Below are 17,439 nucleotides of genomic sequence, written 5' to 3' on the forward strand. Positions count from 1 at the left end.
TCTCTCTCTCTCTCTCTCTCTCTCTCTCTCCCTCTCTCCCTCCCTCCCTCCCTCCCCCCACATCTCTGCTGCTATCTAATGACTGCATCCTTCTCTACTTTTCCTGTGTCTAAGGCAGAAAAAAAGATCCCCTCCCCCTCCTCCTCTCCTGACAACAAGGTTGTGAGGATTGTTTTGTTTTTGTTTAATTCTCATATTTAAGTATTCTAAACAGAAACGAGAAGAAAGAAATGAGGGATGGGGGAAGGGAGGAAAGGGAGGAAGAGGAGCTAAGCATTAATAAAAATATAGAATTATTATGACCAAGTGAAGATGTCGAATAAGGTGTGTGTCACTGTGGACTGAGATCCCCTCCCATAGACAGTATGATTTATGGGTAGGTCAGTGCTTCTCAGGCAGAAGGTTGACCTTCTGTTATTATCTGGTATTACCTTAAAAATGAGAGACTGAACCTCAGAAGGTTTAATCAAGTATGCCAAGTTGTGAATAGTGGGACTAGAACTCAAGGAGAGATTTAATAACCAAATTTGTTTCTAGAACCTCACAGCAGAACCCTTTAGAGAAACTATGAAAGAAATCTGAGACCTGGCAGCCCTTGTTGACTGGGACTCAACAATCCTCATGTTGCCATTTCAGGAGGGCACCTACAGTTTAGCAAGGGGATCTGAATTCTTTAGGCTGTGCCTATGTTTTCAAATAATTTAAAGACTATAAAAGGAGTCAAAGAAAAGGGAACTGAACCTCAGTTTGAAACATAAGAGAAAATTTATAAATCTTTCATGTCCTCCGTTCTCACAATGAACCCACCGCTTTAATTGGGTCAGGACACCATTGGGTCAGGTTCTATTGCTTCATACTGGAATTTTAAAACATTTAACTCATCTTGGACTGGAGAGATGGCTCAGTGTGTAAAAGAAATTGCTGCCCAAGCCTGGCCACCTGAGTTTGGATCCCCGGAACACATGTAAGATTCCGGTATGGCAAAGGCAGAAGACTGCTATATGGTTACAAGCCAGATACTTCGGAGTTTGCAGTGCAGAATAAGCAACAACAAAGACTCAGTCTCTAAGACAGGGAAAGGACAGAGTGAACTCTTAAAACTTGAACTCTGACTCGCACGTGTATGCCATAGCATGCCACTGTGCACAAGTGCAAAATGAAGTTTCTAAGTCTTTAAATTTAATTTAAAAAAACACACACAATCCCTCAGTGATGTTTTCAGCATTACTTTTTTTTTTTTTTTGCCACAGTTGCATAACACAGAATCCTGCGTCTGAAAGGCTATCAGCAATGCCATTACAGCCTCATTTGAATTATTATGAAAAAACCAGTAACCACTGGGCCCAGCTCCAGAACACCTGTGAAATACAAAAGACATTAGCCTGAAGTAAGGGGAGTTCGCTTCCACACATATTTCTGCATTAACTATCACAGCCAAGTTATTGAATATCATGGGCCTCAGTTTCCCCCATATGTATCCTGTGCGACCACAAACTGATCTGTGGTTCGGCCCTAAGACGTTCTAACTGCTTCCCACTCCCAGGAGAGTGTTTTGATGTCTTTATTTTTTCCTTTTTAATCAATGGATAGAAATACCTTCCCTGTTATCCTTTCCCTGCAAGAAAATCCCAGCCCCCAAATGCCCCTGATGATCACAGTGCTCCCTGATGATCACAGTGCTCCCTGATGATCACAGTGCTCCCTGATGATCACAGTGCTCCCTGATGATCACAGTGCTCCCGATGATCACAGTGCTCCCGATGATCACAGTGCTCCCGATGCTCTGATTTTAAAGAGTTTGTTATGTTCCGACTAATGGAAGGAACATTACTTTGGCAGGCAAACTGTGTGGCCTTCTGACAACCAGAATGTTATCCCTAGGCTTCCTAGAAATGAACAGAGGCTGCCGACTCAAGGACAGCCAGTCCCCTCTGTTCTCCCCCGAGAGAGTCTCGAGATTTACTATAATTTCTTTCTAATCAGCTGGCCTCGGCATCTTAGCCTCCTCCCTCGAGCTTCCAGTATTTTTCTGCCCACAAAAGATATCTTTTAGACATCTCGCTGTTTTTAAAAATGAGATCTTTCTGAGAAAGAAAATTAACAATACTTATATTCCAAACATCAATCACTAAGCCGCATACCTACAGTGAGTATCAGAAAGATGAACATGTGTGGTTTATTTTCTTATCAGGCTCAGCCAAGGTGGATGTGTAAAAATTTTGGCCACATGTATATACGTGTACGCGGGTACATGCATCTCTTTCAATTTATTTGTTTGTAGCTAGTACAAGGCCATTTACCAAATATGTGTGAGACTCTAGTTCCTCCAGCACAGAAAAAAAAAAAAAAAAAAACCCAGGATGAAATATAAAGCAAATGTGATAAAATCAATTTAGAAAGCTAAAGTATTTAGTATCAGTATATATTGAAACACAAAAATATGGGGTCAATATAAACGTTTCAACAGCAACTGAAAATATGAGGTAAGACCTTGTGCGTAGTTGACCAAAAAGTGACTTTGAGCAGAAAGGGTTTAATCTAGTTAATAGGTGATGGTCCATCACGGATGGAATCCAGGACAGGAGCTAAAGGCAAACACCTGGAGGCAGGAACTGAAGCAGAAATCGCAGAGGCCCTGCTTTCTCCAGCTCACTCAGCTGCACGGCACTGCCCACAGTGGGCTGGATCCTTTCTGTATCAGTTAGTAATTAAGAAAATGCCACACAGACATCAGGCAATTCGGTCTAGGGAAATTTTCAGTTGATATTTCCTCTCTCCAGATAATTCTAGGTTTGGGTGAAATCTCCAGCCAAAGCTATCCGTGCGTGCGTGGTGACCTTCCCAGGAATCTTGTCTTTGAACTCTGCAAGCGGTCTTACAGATTCCTTGAGACCAGGGAGTTAGTTTTCTCTTCTGAAGCTCCTTCTCATTTGTTACAAACGTAGGTACACGGTCTGAAGTAGTCCTATAAGAACCATCCTTGACCCTTCATCCATCCCTCTTAGAGAATGCAAACACACGAGTCTCAGACACTTATGCCTCTCCTGTTGAAAACTTCAGAAAGCTCTTCCCAGATCAACTTCACGGTAGTTCGTCATTCAGATACTCGTTGATATAAACTCAAACGTGAGTGGACGCAAATCTCAAGTTGTACTTGGAGCTACTTAAGTATGCGGTGCTTTTTATGAAAAATTTTATGTGTTTACATTTCAAATGCTATCCTCCTTCCCAGTCTCCCCTTCAAGAACCCCCCCATCCTATCTCCCTCCCCTTTTGCCTCTAAGGCAGTGCTCCATCCACCCACTCATTTTTGCCTCACCCCTCTAGCATCCCTCTGCATCCACAGGACCAAGCACCTCCCCTCTCACTGATGCCAGATAAGGCAGTCCTCTGCTACATATGGACCAGAGCATGAATACTCTTTGGTTGGTGGCTTGGCCCCTGGCATCTCTGAGTGGTCTGGTTAACTGTTGTTCTTCCTATGGGGTTGCCATCTCCTTCCGCTCCTTCTGTCCTTCCCCTAACTCTTCCACTGGGGTCCAAAGGCTCAGTCCAATGGTTGGCTTAAGTATCTGCATCTGTTGCTGGCAGAGCAAAACCATACCAGGCTCCTGTCTGCAAGCACATCTTGGCATCAACAATAGTGAGAGGGTTTGGTGATTGCAGATGGAAAGGATCGCAGGGTAGGGAGGTCTCTAGACGACCTTTCCTTCAGCCTCTGCTCTGTTTCTTGTCCCTGCATTTCCTTTAGACAGTGACAATTCTGGATTAAAAATTTTTAGATGAATGGTTGTTTCTGTCTGTCCACTGGGGACCATGATTATCTACTGGAGGTGTTCTCTTCAGGTCCTATCTCCCTGCTGTTGGGTATTCAGGCTAATATCATCCCCATTGGATCCTGGGAGCCTCTTGAATCCCTGGCATCTGGGACTTTCTAGTGGTTCCCCAAGTTCCCCGCCCCCAGCTGCTACTTATTTCTATTCATTCTCTTGGCCCTCTGGACTTCTCTCCTATGTCTTCCCATGCCTGGTCCTGCACATCTGCTTTTTCCGTCCCCCTCCCCTTTCCCACCTAGGTCTCTCCCTCCTTCTGCCCTCCATGATTATTTTGTTCCCCCTTCTAAGTGGGTTTGAAGCATCCTCACTTTGGCTTCCTTCTTATTAAGTTTCATATGGTTTGTGAGTTGTATTGTGGGTATTCTGAGCTTATCAGTGAGTACATACCCAAAAGGACATAGATGGTATGTACTCACTGATAAATGGATATTAGCCCAAAAGCAGTGCTTCTTAAAGAACTCATCGAACCCATTTCTCCTCAGAACAGTATCACGGAGCTATACTCACATTCCCTATACAATCTGGCCATTTGAAGCAAGCATATTGGAGGTTGAGCAAAAGAATCATGGTTTTCAGGTTGGATTGTGCTACACAGCATGGTTCTATTTTAAAACAGTTTGCACATCTATAGTTTCTTGGTATAGTCACAGATTTATATAGCCACCACATAAATATAATTTTTAGAACATTTTATACAGATTTTTTCAGAGCAGCTGCAACATCTTATGTTTTCATTGTTATGTTTGATTGAAAAATTAGTCTCCCTTCAGTTTGCCTTTTATGGAGCAAACTTTTAATTACATGTAAGTGTTGGAAGTAAGTTACTAACAAAATCATATTTTAAATATGTTGTTCATTTATTTGAAATCATTAGTTGTACTTTCTGGTTTCTAAAATTATATATATATATATATATATATATATATATATATAGAGAGAGAGAGAGAGAGAGAGAGAGAATGTGTGTGTGTGTGTGTGTGTGTGTGTGTGTGTGTGTGTGTGTGTGTGTGTGTGTGAAAATGGGCATCTATGAACCACAGGTCACATAAGAACATCAGAAGGCACATTTTCTGGAGTTAGTTTTCTTGTTTCACCCTGTTTTGAGGCAATATCTCTCTTGTTGTTTCTGACGCTGTACTGCAGCCCAGTGTACTTGGCCCACAAGCTTCAGGCTAATTCCCCTGTCGGTACTTCCTGCCTTATTTAAGGGTTCTGGGATTGCGGATATGGACCACCTCATAGAGCATGTACCACCTCATAGAGCTTTTTGACATGTTGCAAGGATCACACTCAGGCCACCAGGTCATCGGGCTCACTAACATGTTTTCCCTCTGAGCTATCTCCCTGTTTTCCAACAGTTGTTTCTAACGCCCCTTTCCATTGAGGCTGTCTATCCTACTGGGTATAAAAGGACAGCTCATTGTGGTTTTGATTTTCAGTTCCTGAATGGCTCACAATGTTGAACAACTTTTTGCATGTTTGTTACTTGCTTCCATCTGTTCTATAAAGAAATGTCTATTCAGATAGTTTGATCACTTGCACACTGTGGGCTAATGTATTCTTTATATTATTGGGTTATAAGTATCCTTTGTATAGCCTAGATGTAAGTTCTTTAGCAGATAGGTAATTTATTTATAAATATCTTCCCTAGGTGTCCCTAGAAGTGTAAAATTTTTAAAGACACTGGTGGGTTTTTTTTCTGAGTATGTGTGAGTACCTGCATGTGTTTTATGTCCACTACGGGCATGTAGGAGCCTGCAGAGTCCTGAAAGGGTATCACATCTCATAGGGGAGGAATTTATAGGTGACTGTAAGATGCTACATGAGTTCTGGAAATCAAATCTATGTCCTCTGGAGGAGTAGTAAGTGCTCTTAAAGACTAAGCTACATCTTCTGTATACCTAAAGTATAAATTCTTAATTCCAATAAACTCTAATATATATATATATATATATATATATATATATATATATATATATATATAAATGTGTGTGTGTGTTGTGTGCTTTAAGCATCTCATCTGAGAAGATTTTGCCTATATAAGATCATAAAGATTTAGTTGTATAGTCCTACATTGTCTTGATCACTCAGACTTTAACTACCTTTCATAACAAAACTGTGATTCTTCTGATTTTGTTCTTGTTTTTCAAGATTCTTTTGGCTATTTCCAGATACCTTTTGGCATCTGTTTGCCAATTTTTATGAAGATTTTATGTTACAATTTTCATTGTTGTAACAGAATATCTGATAGAAATAACTAAAGGAATATTTTTTTCAGATATTTCCCATAGTTTCTGAAAGTTCAGTCTCTAGTCATTGTCTGTTTACACCAAGCCAATAATGAGAAAGAGCACCATAGTGTTCTGTGCGTGTTCAGAGACCACTCAACTCATAGTTGGAAGAGAAAGAGATAGACATAGAGCTACCCAAGACAAGACACAGCTACAAGACTCAAATAATCATTCTCCTATCAGTCCCTACCTCCTAAATATTCTAGATCCTTCTAAGGTTCCTACTTTACAAGTGGGTACCAACCTTTACCGCATGGACCATCTGGGAGGATACTTCAAATCTATACCATAGGAGAGTTTGATGGGGTTGTTCAATATCCAAATGTCAGTTTGGAAAATACTGCCACATTAATAAAGGAAGTGCTCCCAGTCCATGAATATGGGAGTGTTTTGATTCATTGAACCTCTATTTACTCTTCCAACAGTTTTTATATCTTTCAGAATACAGGTCATAGACTACTTGTTTGCAGTATATTTCTAAACATTTCTTATAAATGTCATTATAAATAAAATTGTTTTCTTAATGTTATTTTGGAGTAAAAAATGAATTTTATTTGTACCATTCAACATCTTGAATATATTTTAATCAGCATGTAGTAGTCATGAATATCTGTGAATTACAGTGTAGCATTTAAGTATGTATGTACAGTGTGTAATTATCAGATCAGAGAAATTGACATGTCTGTCATCCAGACACTTCATTTCTTTCTGTTGAGAACACTGAAAATACTTTCTACTACCTATTTTGAAATATTCAGTTAATTCAATTTAACTTCGCCAAGTTTACAAACCCTACTGTGCTATAAACATAGAGGTTTTCCTTCTTTATAACTTTACCTGTGTACCCATTATTCATCCTCTTTCTGTTCCTTCCAAGACATTGGTAGCCAGTTTTCTACATGTCTCTGAAATCACTTAGCTTCCACATCTAAATGAGAACATGTGGCCTTTGTCTCTCTGTGCATGCTTGCCCCATTCAGTATAGTATCTTCCACTGTTCATGTTGGTGGTGATGTATTTTCTTTGTATACTAGCTAGTTGCTATGCATTCAGGTTAATCCCAAATCTTCATTACTATGAATAGTTCTCTAGTAAAATGAGTATAGATGTTTCTTTGACATACACAATTCTACTCCTTTGAATATGTATCCAATAGTAAGGATGCTATAACATGGAACAGTCAGAGTGCATTTCAAGAGTCTTTATACTGTTTTCCACAGTAAATATAATGATTAACATTTCCACTGTCCCCTTTTGGTTCTCTGCCCACGTACCTTATTGTTGTCTTTTGAGTAATTTCCACTCTAATTGGAGAAAGATCGTCTTTAATTGCATTTTGAGGTTGCCTTAGATTCATGGTTGACATTTGTCCATTGGTCTTGGATACTACAAGAAAAAAAACTCTTAAAGTTAATGTGAATTCACTTAATGGAATTAAAATCCATTCTCTCCATTGGAAGATTAGGAAAACTAAAATGCACTATTCCATCTTGCAGGGCAGGCTAACAGGCTAACCTTGTGCTAACCTTTATTAACTTCCCAAACTACCTGAAGGCAGTAGTTGTTACCTCCATCTTTTAATGGGAGACAACTGCACATGGTTTAAAATTGTATGTTCTACATTCATGTTGGTAGAAAAATAACAACTATTTGTACTAGCCAAGTATTTGCTTTGAAAGTTCTAACTTTATTTTCTAGCTTTCTAATTATTCCTGTTCCTCTCTTAACTTCCTTAGTCATTTATTATTCTGACGTTTCCATGTTCATGCAGCTGTATCACTGTAGTGTTCACATCACTACACTCAGTTCCCATCCCACCCCATTTACCTTCTCTTCCTCTTCCTCCCATTGTTTGCCTTCCTCGAAGGGAACTGTGCTAACTGGTTAGAGCTAAATGTCTGGATAATTAATTCTATAATGTAAGTCCAAATTTCTAGCAGCAGACTATCCAAATCCACATATTGAACTGCTTCATGATGCCTTCCCAGAAAAATGGATCTGTTTGTCTTTGCTTAGCTGTGTAGGAAGTTAACAGTGCACTGAGGAAGGTGAAGCCATTTAGACACCACGTGTTTTCTAAACTAACACTGTAGGGCTATAACAGAGGCACATGTAAGGGATGCACAATCTTCCTGAGGATGTACATGCCCACTTGAGCACCCATTATCAGAGTGGACTTGTGTATCATGAGTGAGACAGGGTGGCAGAGAACACTCCTACTACATGGAACTTCTGAATGATATTTTCTAGAACCGAAATATGTCCTATAGAAAACAAGGTTAACGGGTCAAGTATATGTAGAAATTGACTGTATTTTTTATAAGTCTAGCATAATCTTAATAAAGACAATTTTATCATCTATGATAAATTTGGTAAATGCAACATTACCAAACTTTTGATTAAAAGAAAAGCAAAATTGCCTTTCTTAGAGAATATGCACCACAGTCTCTAAGAAGTTGGAAGACTATATGAGGTGAATTAAATTTTCCTCAAGTTGCTAACAATTTTTTGAATGTATGAATTTAAACAGGCTAATCTTTGTGCCTAAATTTCTTTATTTGTAAAAATAAGTATAAACAATTTTATCAAAAATTATATCTATTAAGTGTTAAGTCCTTTAATATTCATAAAACACTTACTACTTTTTAGTTTATAGGATGCTAATGATAGATAATCATTTAATAAACAAAATATATTTTAAGTGTAATTATATAATATAGGACTATTATTACAATACTATTAAAACATTGCTATTGCTATTTTATAATTTACTTTCTATCAATGTTCTCTTACTTTATCTTAATGTGCTTCCGATATCTGTATCAACATTGTAAATGATAAATATTATAAGCTCAAATTTTATCCCATGTTGAGATCCCAGATCTTTCTGAGTCACTAGGGCTGGGTTTAGGATATCTAGTCCTTTATGGATGTCTCAGTGTAGAGTAGAAAAAAATGAGCCTTCCTTTGGAGCCATTTGTCAGAAGTCAAGAATGTCTAGAAAAAGGAATGTCTTCCATATAAGTAAGGTAAGTTTTAAAGATTGCTCTATATCCACTGAATTCTTCAAAATTGCTTTGTTTCCAGGTTTCATTTCTGGTCAGGAGAGCCCAGAGGAGAAGTCCTTGATAACTCTTTCACTGGAGGAATATGTAAACTCGTCAAGAGCAGTCGAGCCAGTAATCCATACCGTGTTGCAGCCAATCTGGAAAATGTCAACTTTGAGGTATGACAGTATGGCGTGGTGGTCACTCCCACACTGATAATGATTATGAGATAAGTTTCCAGTAGCGATTTTGATGCATGATGGAGCTGAATGGAAAGATAATGAACAATTTCAATCACACATTTTATGTTTCTATTTAATCCTACCAAAACCCAATGAGGTCAAGATGATCTTCATTTTTTTTTTTAAATAGAGGAGGGGGAAAAAGGGATAAGTCATTTACCCAGCATAAAACAAAGTAGGAAGTAGTAGTAAGTTATACACTTAAGCCCACATTTCCTTGACTGCTCATCTTTTCTCCATGAACATAGAACTTTAAAACATATCCATGCCAAGAAAATTTAATTATTCAGAATGTTCTCTTACCATAGCTTTTTACTCACATAACCATGAGACAGAAGTAATAGTCTCAAAGTTCCTACAAAACAACAACAAAAAAACAAAAAAACAAAAAAAAAAGCAAAAAACAAACAAAAAATCAAGATGAGTCTGAATATAAAACACCTTGGCTTACCGCTCTTAATAAAGTAAAAATTTTATTAATTTGATTGTTTTCCTGTATAGTAATGAGAATAATCTGGTAACCGAAAAATAAGTGCTCCATTCTTGTTTCACTAAAGTGAATGGTGGGGGGAGACAGGATCTGAATAAGGTAGGCTCAGAGACTCAAATTTTCAGTCACCAGGAAATGGAACAGGGTTAGGGTTAGGGTTAGGGTTAGGGTTAGGGTTAGGGTTAGGGTTAGGGTTAGGGTTAGGGTTAGGGTTAGGGTTTGGGATTAGAAGGTATGGCTTTGTTGGAGGAAGTGTGTCATAAGGTGTAGGTTTTAATGTTTTAAAAGTCCAGGCAAGGTCTACTGTTTTGTAGAACAGGATGTAGCTCTCAGCTATATTATCCAACAATACACTGGCCTGTGTAGATGGTAGATGAAGCCTTTGAAACTGTAAGCCCCCAATTAAATGCCTTCTTTTATAAGACTTGCCTTTACCAGGTGTCTCTTCACATCAACAGAACAGTGACAAAGTCAGAGAGCAATACCTTTCCTTTCATTTTTTGATCAGGGAAATACATGGTTTTAGTAGTCACGTTCTTGCATACAGACTATACTGCCAAAGAGATTTTCAAAATCTAACAGTTTGTGAGACCTTCTTTATGATAGTAGGTACTCAATAAGAAGTTGTTCAACACTTCTTTACAGCACTCTTAGGTAAATGGGCTTATTGCCAAGTCCAAAGACTTAAATTCAATCCACAGAACTTACACTGTGGGAAAGAGAGAATGGACTCCTGTACGCTGTCCTCAGACATCTAAATGTGCACTTTATCATGGGTCTGCCCATGCATATAAACACAGAATAAATGAATAAACGCATATATACATAAATGTAATATTTTAAAATTATGACACCTCCATACATGTAAATACAAGCACTTTCCATTCTAATGCACTCCATTTAAAAAACATATATGATATACATCTGGGTTTAGAAAGTAACTTGAGAGTCCAATGGCATATTCTAATACCCCTGGAACACTAATGACAATATTTTTAGGGTATACAATATTGAGTGGGCTTTGAAGAAAGAAATGTACCTGTGTTTACATGGGATATCCTGCTGGAGGCATTTTTCTAGCTTCCAAACATGGAGTCTAGAAGCTTGCTTTCAAAAAATACAATTTTCAGCATCAGCCACACCCCCAGTATTCTCAACAGGAATCTACTTCACACAGTTTACAGAGCAGCATTCCCATGATCCTCCATTCCATCTCTGACTTCTTGAGCTCCCTACATTTATTTTTATAATGAGTGTTGATTTACCTCCTAAATGCACTTCCCAAAATACAAATGTGATTGATATTAAACATTTTATTCATATGCTTGGTATTTATTAATAATGTATAAGTAAAATATTGCTTGTATCAAGGAATACAAACTTGTAAGAGAAATGTTTACTAGACCTGATTCCAATTTCCCTGTATAATATAATTATGGTCACTGCTCACTTATAAATTCGTCTCCTCCCAGCTAACACATTTGGCAAGAATCTTCTTTAAGCTTCTGTTCAGGACATCTAACCCCAACCTCTTGCCTGCCAACATCTGACTCTGTCTTCAATAAAACATTTTTTATTATCTACTTGTTTATTCATGCCTTTCTCTGTTTGTGTGTGTGTGTGTGTGTGTGTGTGTGTGTGTGTGTGTGTGTGTGTGTGTGTAAGAAGAATACAATGTACACAGCACAAGTTGTAATCAGAGGACAACTTTCTTAATTCTACCTTGTGGGTCTTCGGACTTGAACCCTGTCTTAGTCAGTGTCCTGTTGCTGTGATGAGACTCCATGACTAGGGCAACTCTTATAAAGAAAGGCATTTAATTGGGGCTGACTCCCAGTTAAGAGGTTTAGAACATTGCCATCATGGTGGGATGCATGGGGGCATCCAGGCAGACTTGGTACCTGACAGAGAGCTGAGACTTCTACATCTATATCAGCAGGCTGCAGGAAGAGACAGACACCGGGCCTGGGTTGAACATTTGAATCCCCAAAGCCCAGCCCAGCCCATGACACATTTCATCCAGCAAAGCCACACCTACTCCCACATGGCCACACTTCCTAATCCCTGTCAAGAACGGACAATGACCAAGCATTCAAATATATAATAACTAATGACCAAGCATTCAAATATATAATAACTAATGACCAAGCATTCAANTGTATAATAACTAATGACCAAGCATTCAAATATGTAATAACTAATGACCAAGCATTCAAATATATAAGCCTTTGGGGATCATTCTAATTCAAACCTCCACAAACCTATTAAGCCATCTTGCTGGCCCCTAATATCTTATTCTTTAAGCTCATACAGAGTAAAAAAATAACAGTCTAGGCTTTTTTTACGAACCTATGAGTAAATCTACACAGCTATGTTTATATGCATATATTCTCTAATAGCATGGCTTTACTATTTTGTAACTGATAACTGACTAAGAGGTTCATTATGTGAGCATTTTAGACGCTAACCATTCCATTCTGTGGTTTCTGAAAGCAGCACTGAGATGTTGGTTATGTCACCATCATTGAACAGTCATCTTTTGCAACAGGGTTAGGTTTCCCTCTTTTCTAGGTTAATTTTGAAAGTGGTTTAATGCAACATATGATTTGTATTTCAATGGATTTTACTAATGAGTGTTTGGGCGTTTTTGTTTGTTGTTGTTGTTGTTGTTGTTTTGTTTGTTTGTTTGTTTCCTGTTGCTGACCAGGCAAGATAGTTCTCATCCATTCTGAGTGATTTTAATCAATATTGTCCTTACTGTTGTAACAATAGCAGAGGCTTAAGGTCCTGAGACATAACCCAGTTTTACTCTTTGCTCAAGTGGGTTTAAAAGCTGTCCTGCATCTCAGAGGCATAACCAATATATGATTGAGAGAGAGAGAGAGAGAGAGAGAGAGAGAGAGAGAGAGAGAGAGAGAGAGAGAGAGAGAGAGAGAGAGAGAGAGAGAGAGAGAGAGAGAGAGTCCAGGTAGGGTGATACCCCACCCTCTTTTGTCTCAGTAGTAGATCTCTCTGAAATATAATTTAACTCAAATCTCACATTAAAGTTATTAGGAGTCTTAAAGACCTTATCACTGGCAACATCATATATCATAAAGAAATGTTTTAATTTGTATAATTAAGAGCACTAGCTGCTCCTGTAGGGAAGTTAAATTTGTTTCCCAGTGACACATGATAGCACATAGCAGAATTTTCCCCCACGTAATTTAAATATTAATACAACAAGAAACCTGTGATTGGACAGTGGAAAAGGAAGACTGAGAATTTTAGAGATGATGGGAGGCAAATAGAGGAGAAAAAGAGAAGGAGAGAAAGAGGTAAGATGGAACCTATAGGAGAGGAAGAGGAGCCAGAACCACAGGGCCCTGGGTGCCATAAGTATGGGGGATTTCTTAGATAGATGATTAAATAATAAGTGGGGTGCGTTTCCCCATCTAGCTGTGTAGCTTGTGTTTATTTCAATTGAGTTTTGAGTTCATTATGCGGGCGTTTTGTGGGTTGAGAATTTACTGATATAAATCTGACTGATAAATTACAAGCCTCTAAAATTTTGATTTTACCGAGTTACTGGGATTTGTGACCACTGATCACAGTGGGTAGATGGCTGGGAATGTGAACAGAATTGCTGCAAGAGAACCGCAAGATGGGCGGTCGCTGCAATGGGTTTGTCATGGAGGCAGCAAGATCGCTGGGGCAAGAGGGTAGCCAGTGCTATCCTGGGATGGTGCATTATTTAATATTTCCCACAACAATAGCTCATGGCTTGTTTCTGCAGGCATCAGGCACACAAGCCGTGTGCAGACATACACACAAACAAAATGCTTATACATATAACATTATGAGAGTAGCCCTCGCTGCTTATTATCTTTCAAGTCTCTGGTTTTGTGTTCGCTCCTTAGTTGAGATGCTCAAAATATAGTCTCTCTGGGACTATGTTGATCTGTTATCCCATGAGTACTGCATCCACCACACTGTATTCTCTCCCTAACTAAACTATTAACTCTCTGATTGTAAGGATTAACAGATTCTCTTGCTTTCCAGTAATATGAGATAGGTAATGACTACTTGTTGACTGCTGAATGGATGAATGATCATTGTGCAAGATGAGAGCAAGTAGCTCTACTGTGTATTCCCCAAGTTATGTCTTATTTCTTATGCACTTTTTTTGATCAGGTACAAACTATAGAAGATGACTTGAAAACAGAATTCTACAAGGATTTAACCTCTTTTGAAAATAAAAAGGAAACCACTGATTCATTCAGTGGTATGACAGATTCTTCCTATAGAGGATTTTTCTATTCCTCAGAGGAACGTAGAAGTTTCAAATATAGCTCTGCCTTCCAAAAAGTCATTAAAGCCTCCCACAAGAAGGTAAGGGTAATAGTTAATGATTCACTCTTTTTTCAAAATGAATCCCTAACAAAGCAATCAAGCAAAAAGAAGCAGAACATTTCTTTATCAGTAGGATTTCTAAAAGATGCTCAAATAGACTCTTTTCATAATTCTCGGTGTAGTATTAAAGATGTGTTGCATGGAGTTGTTCTTGTCTTATTTTCAGTTTTCTGTCCCAGGTTGTAGTCAATGTGGATTATTTTCAATACATTTTAAGGCTTGTTTTTATTTTCATATACATGTATATCTGTGTGAATAAGTATATGCCATGTGAGTGAGACCCAGAAGAGGGTGTGAGATCCCTTCAAAATGGAATTACAAATAATTGTGAGCTGCTGGATGTGGGTGCAGGGACCAAGCCCAGGTCCTGTAGAAGAATAATCAAGTAAATTAACTGATGATACAGCTCTCAAGCCCCAAAGAGGGCTATATTTCTAAGAATTTGGAAGCTATACAAAGTACAAGGTTTCATTACGATGCTGCCAATGGTGGAGATAGTTTTTAGACTTCTTGTGATGTTAATGGTTTTTTTTTCTTCATTTAAAAAAAAAATTCGAGACTTTTATATATGAGCATTGAAGATTTATATCATTTCTACCTTTTCTTCTGTCCCTTTAACTTCTCCTTTGCCCCTCCACTCTCTGAAATTTAATACCTTTTCTTCAGTATTTAGTATTGTTATAAACACACACATACACACACACACACACACACACATACACACACTTAACTTACTAAATCCATTTAGTGTTGCTCACTTGCACATCTTTAGAGCTGACACCTTGAGATTTTGTAATCTATTGGGGGATTCATCCCTGAAGAAAACTGATTCTTACCTCCTCAGCAATCGATTGCCTGGACATCTTCACCCAGGGGTAGAATCTTGTGAAATGTATCCTCTTGACTTTGGCATGTTTACTGATGTAGTCATTATGCAGATCTTGTTTAGGTAACCATATTGTTGAGACTTCATGTCTTCTTCCCCATCATGTTTAAAGGAACTTTTTTTAAAAAAAAATGCATTTATTTAGTGTGTGTGTCCATGTGTGTGTGAATGTACATACCCTACAATATGTCTATGGAGGCCAGAGCATCACTTGTTAGATTTAATTCTCTATTTCTAGTATATGAGTCTCAGGGATCACCCTCAGGTTGTCAGGCTTGCCTTAACTAACTGAACATGTTTCTTACAAATGACATATGATAACTTTGTCTTTTTATGCAATCTGTTTCAGACTTTCCGTAGACATAGATTATCTTGGGGTCTGGTCTTTGGTCAAATCCCCAGCTTGCCTTGTCAAAGCACTCGTGGATAAACATAATTATCTAAAAGCACAGAATAGAGAGGGAAGGAGATGAAGATGCTGAAAACATGTAGGTGACATGCAAGTAGTAACCTGACTTTGAGACAAATCTCACAGAGTTATATATAAATGTTTTAAACATACTAGAGGGCACACGTACAAACTCTTTTCTATGGATAAAGAGCTAGTTTTTATCTTAATAGCCTTTCTCAAAGTCAAAACATTTGGGGCTATATAGAGAATAAAGTATATGAAATTGCTACTTTTCAACCATTCTGCCTTAGAATTGTCAATCTTGTATAGCTCAAGACAGTATCAAGATGGATGTAGAAGATAGGGTCCATCTGAATAGAGGGTTCCTTATTCTGGTCCATCTATGGAGAAAATGCTACTGTGACCTTTCTTAGTCTGCAGGTACTGAGACACACCAAAAACTTGGGAATTGGTGCAGGCCCTTCAGCTTAGCCTAATATGTGTTGTTTTCTTTTGTCAGTCTCAGATCTGAACGAACATTCATTGGGCAGAGAATCTCTTCAGAGCAGAATAATAATCCTATGAGGCTTGGTGGTTTACCTCATTTATGTTAGAAAGCCAAAACCATAAAATACAATTCAAGCACAGCACAGCAAGATCTCACAAATTGATGAAATGTGCTAATATTGCTTAAGACACTGGTATAATGTAACTTCTTGGTCCAAAATTGCCAGTTCCAGCCATTGTACAGTAGTAATGTATGAACAAGCCTGTGCTTCTGTTATATTGAGCTATCAAAGTCACGTGTGTGTTTCCAATGATTTAGTCTATAAGAAAAGCTATAAATATTGAACCTCCAAAAGCTTACAATAAGGGTATGTGTTTCTTAATAAAAGCACAGAGATACTCCAAGTTTGAAGGCTGTTTGATAAAATTCAAGTGTTAAATTTCAGAAATAGAATTCACAAGCATTCAAAGAAACATACACGTCTCAAAGCAACAAACTTTCTCTGCTTTGTTCCCTTCTATAACAAGTGCATCTGACACAGCTGAATACATTTAAATTGAAGACCAGAACATAGGACAGGAGGAAAGCAGAGTGGGGAAGAGAATAAATGACAGCTTCTTTCTAACTTTGCAATGTTTCTGGTTTTTGCATTAGCAGCTTTTTGATTTTGTATTATAACATGCAGAAAAATGGCTGTTTCATAATTAGCAGTTACAATAAAATCCTTTTGCTAAAGCCTGGTAGTTATTCGGTAACCATTGCTTGTATAACACAATTTGTTAGAAGCAGGAGATCAGATGAAATGCATAACTTGTAAACACAGCATACCTGAGTATGCTCGTAAATGCCAATAGTTACGTAAGAGAATGCACAGGAATGAAATCACAACACAGTATCAATTGTTTGACCTTGAATTAACCTACATAATAAGTGAAAAAGCAAGCGGATGTGTTTGCAAGAAAAAAAGCCAAGAATAAAAAAACCTTCACACTTCTGCATATGGGTGTCAGAGTGAGAATATAAAGAATTGGTTTAATTTCATTACTTAGTGATGAAGAACATTGTGTCCTTTGGCTTTAAGAGTATGAAATGTCATCTGGTGCACATTCCCTCAGTCTGGCAGTCGATAACTAAAGTCTACAGAATTTAGTGCTTCTTTGTGGTTAGTGAATATCGCCTTAACACTTCAGTTGAATCTTTTTTTTTTTTTTTTTTTTTTTTTAAATTTTCCGAGACAGGGTTTCTCTGTGTAGCCCTGGCTGTCCTGTAGACCAGGCTGGCCTTGAACTCAGAAATCCGCCTGCCTTTGCCTCCTGGGTGCTGGGATTAAAGGCGTGTGCCACCATGCCCAACATC

The 17,439-nt window shown here is 38.2% G+C and overlaps 1 protein-coding gene across 1 annotated transcript in view; it reads left to right on the plus strand.

The window, feature by feature from the left end:
• Positions 1-17,439, plus strand: part of C6 (complement C6) — a 73,527-nt gene that overhangs the window by 15,160 nt on the left and 40,928 nt on the right. Inside the window, exons 6-7 of the mRNA XM_021208771.2 lie at positions 9,215-9,353; positions 14,080-14,277. Of these exons, the coding sequence (XP_021064430.1) occupies positions 9,215-9,353; positions 14,080-14,277 (337 nt within the window). The remainder of the gene's footprint in view (positions 1-9,214; positions 9,354-14,079; positions 14,278-17,439) is intronic.

The sequence above is a fragment of the Mus pahari genome, chromosome 11 (genome assembly GCF_900095145.1).
Source record: "Mus pahari chromosome 11, PAHARI_EIJ_v1.1, whole genome shotgun sequence".
NCBI lineage: Eukaryota > Metazoa > Chordata > Mammalia > Rodentia > Muridae > Mus > Mus pahari.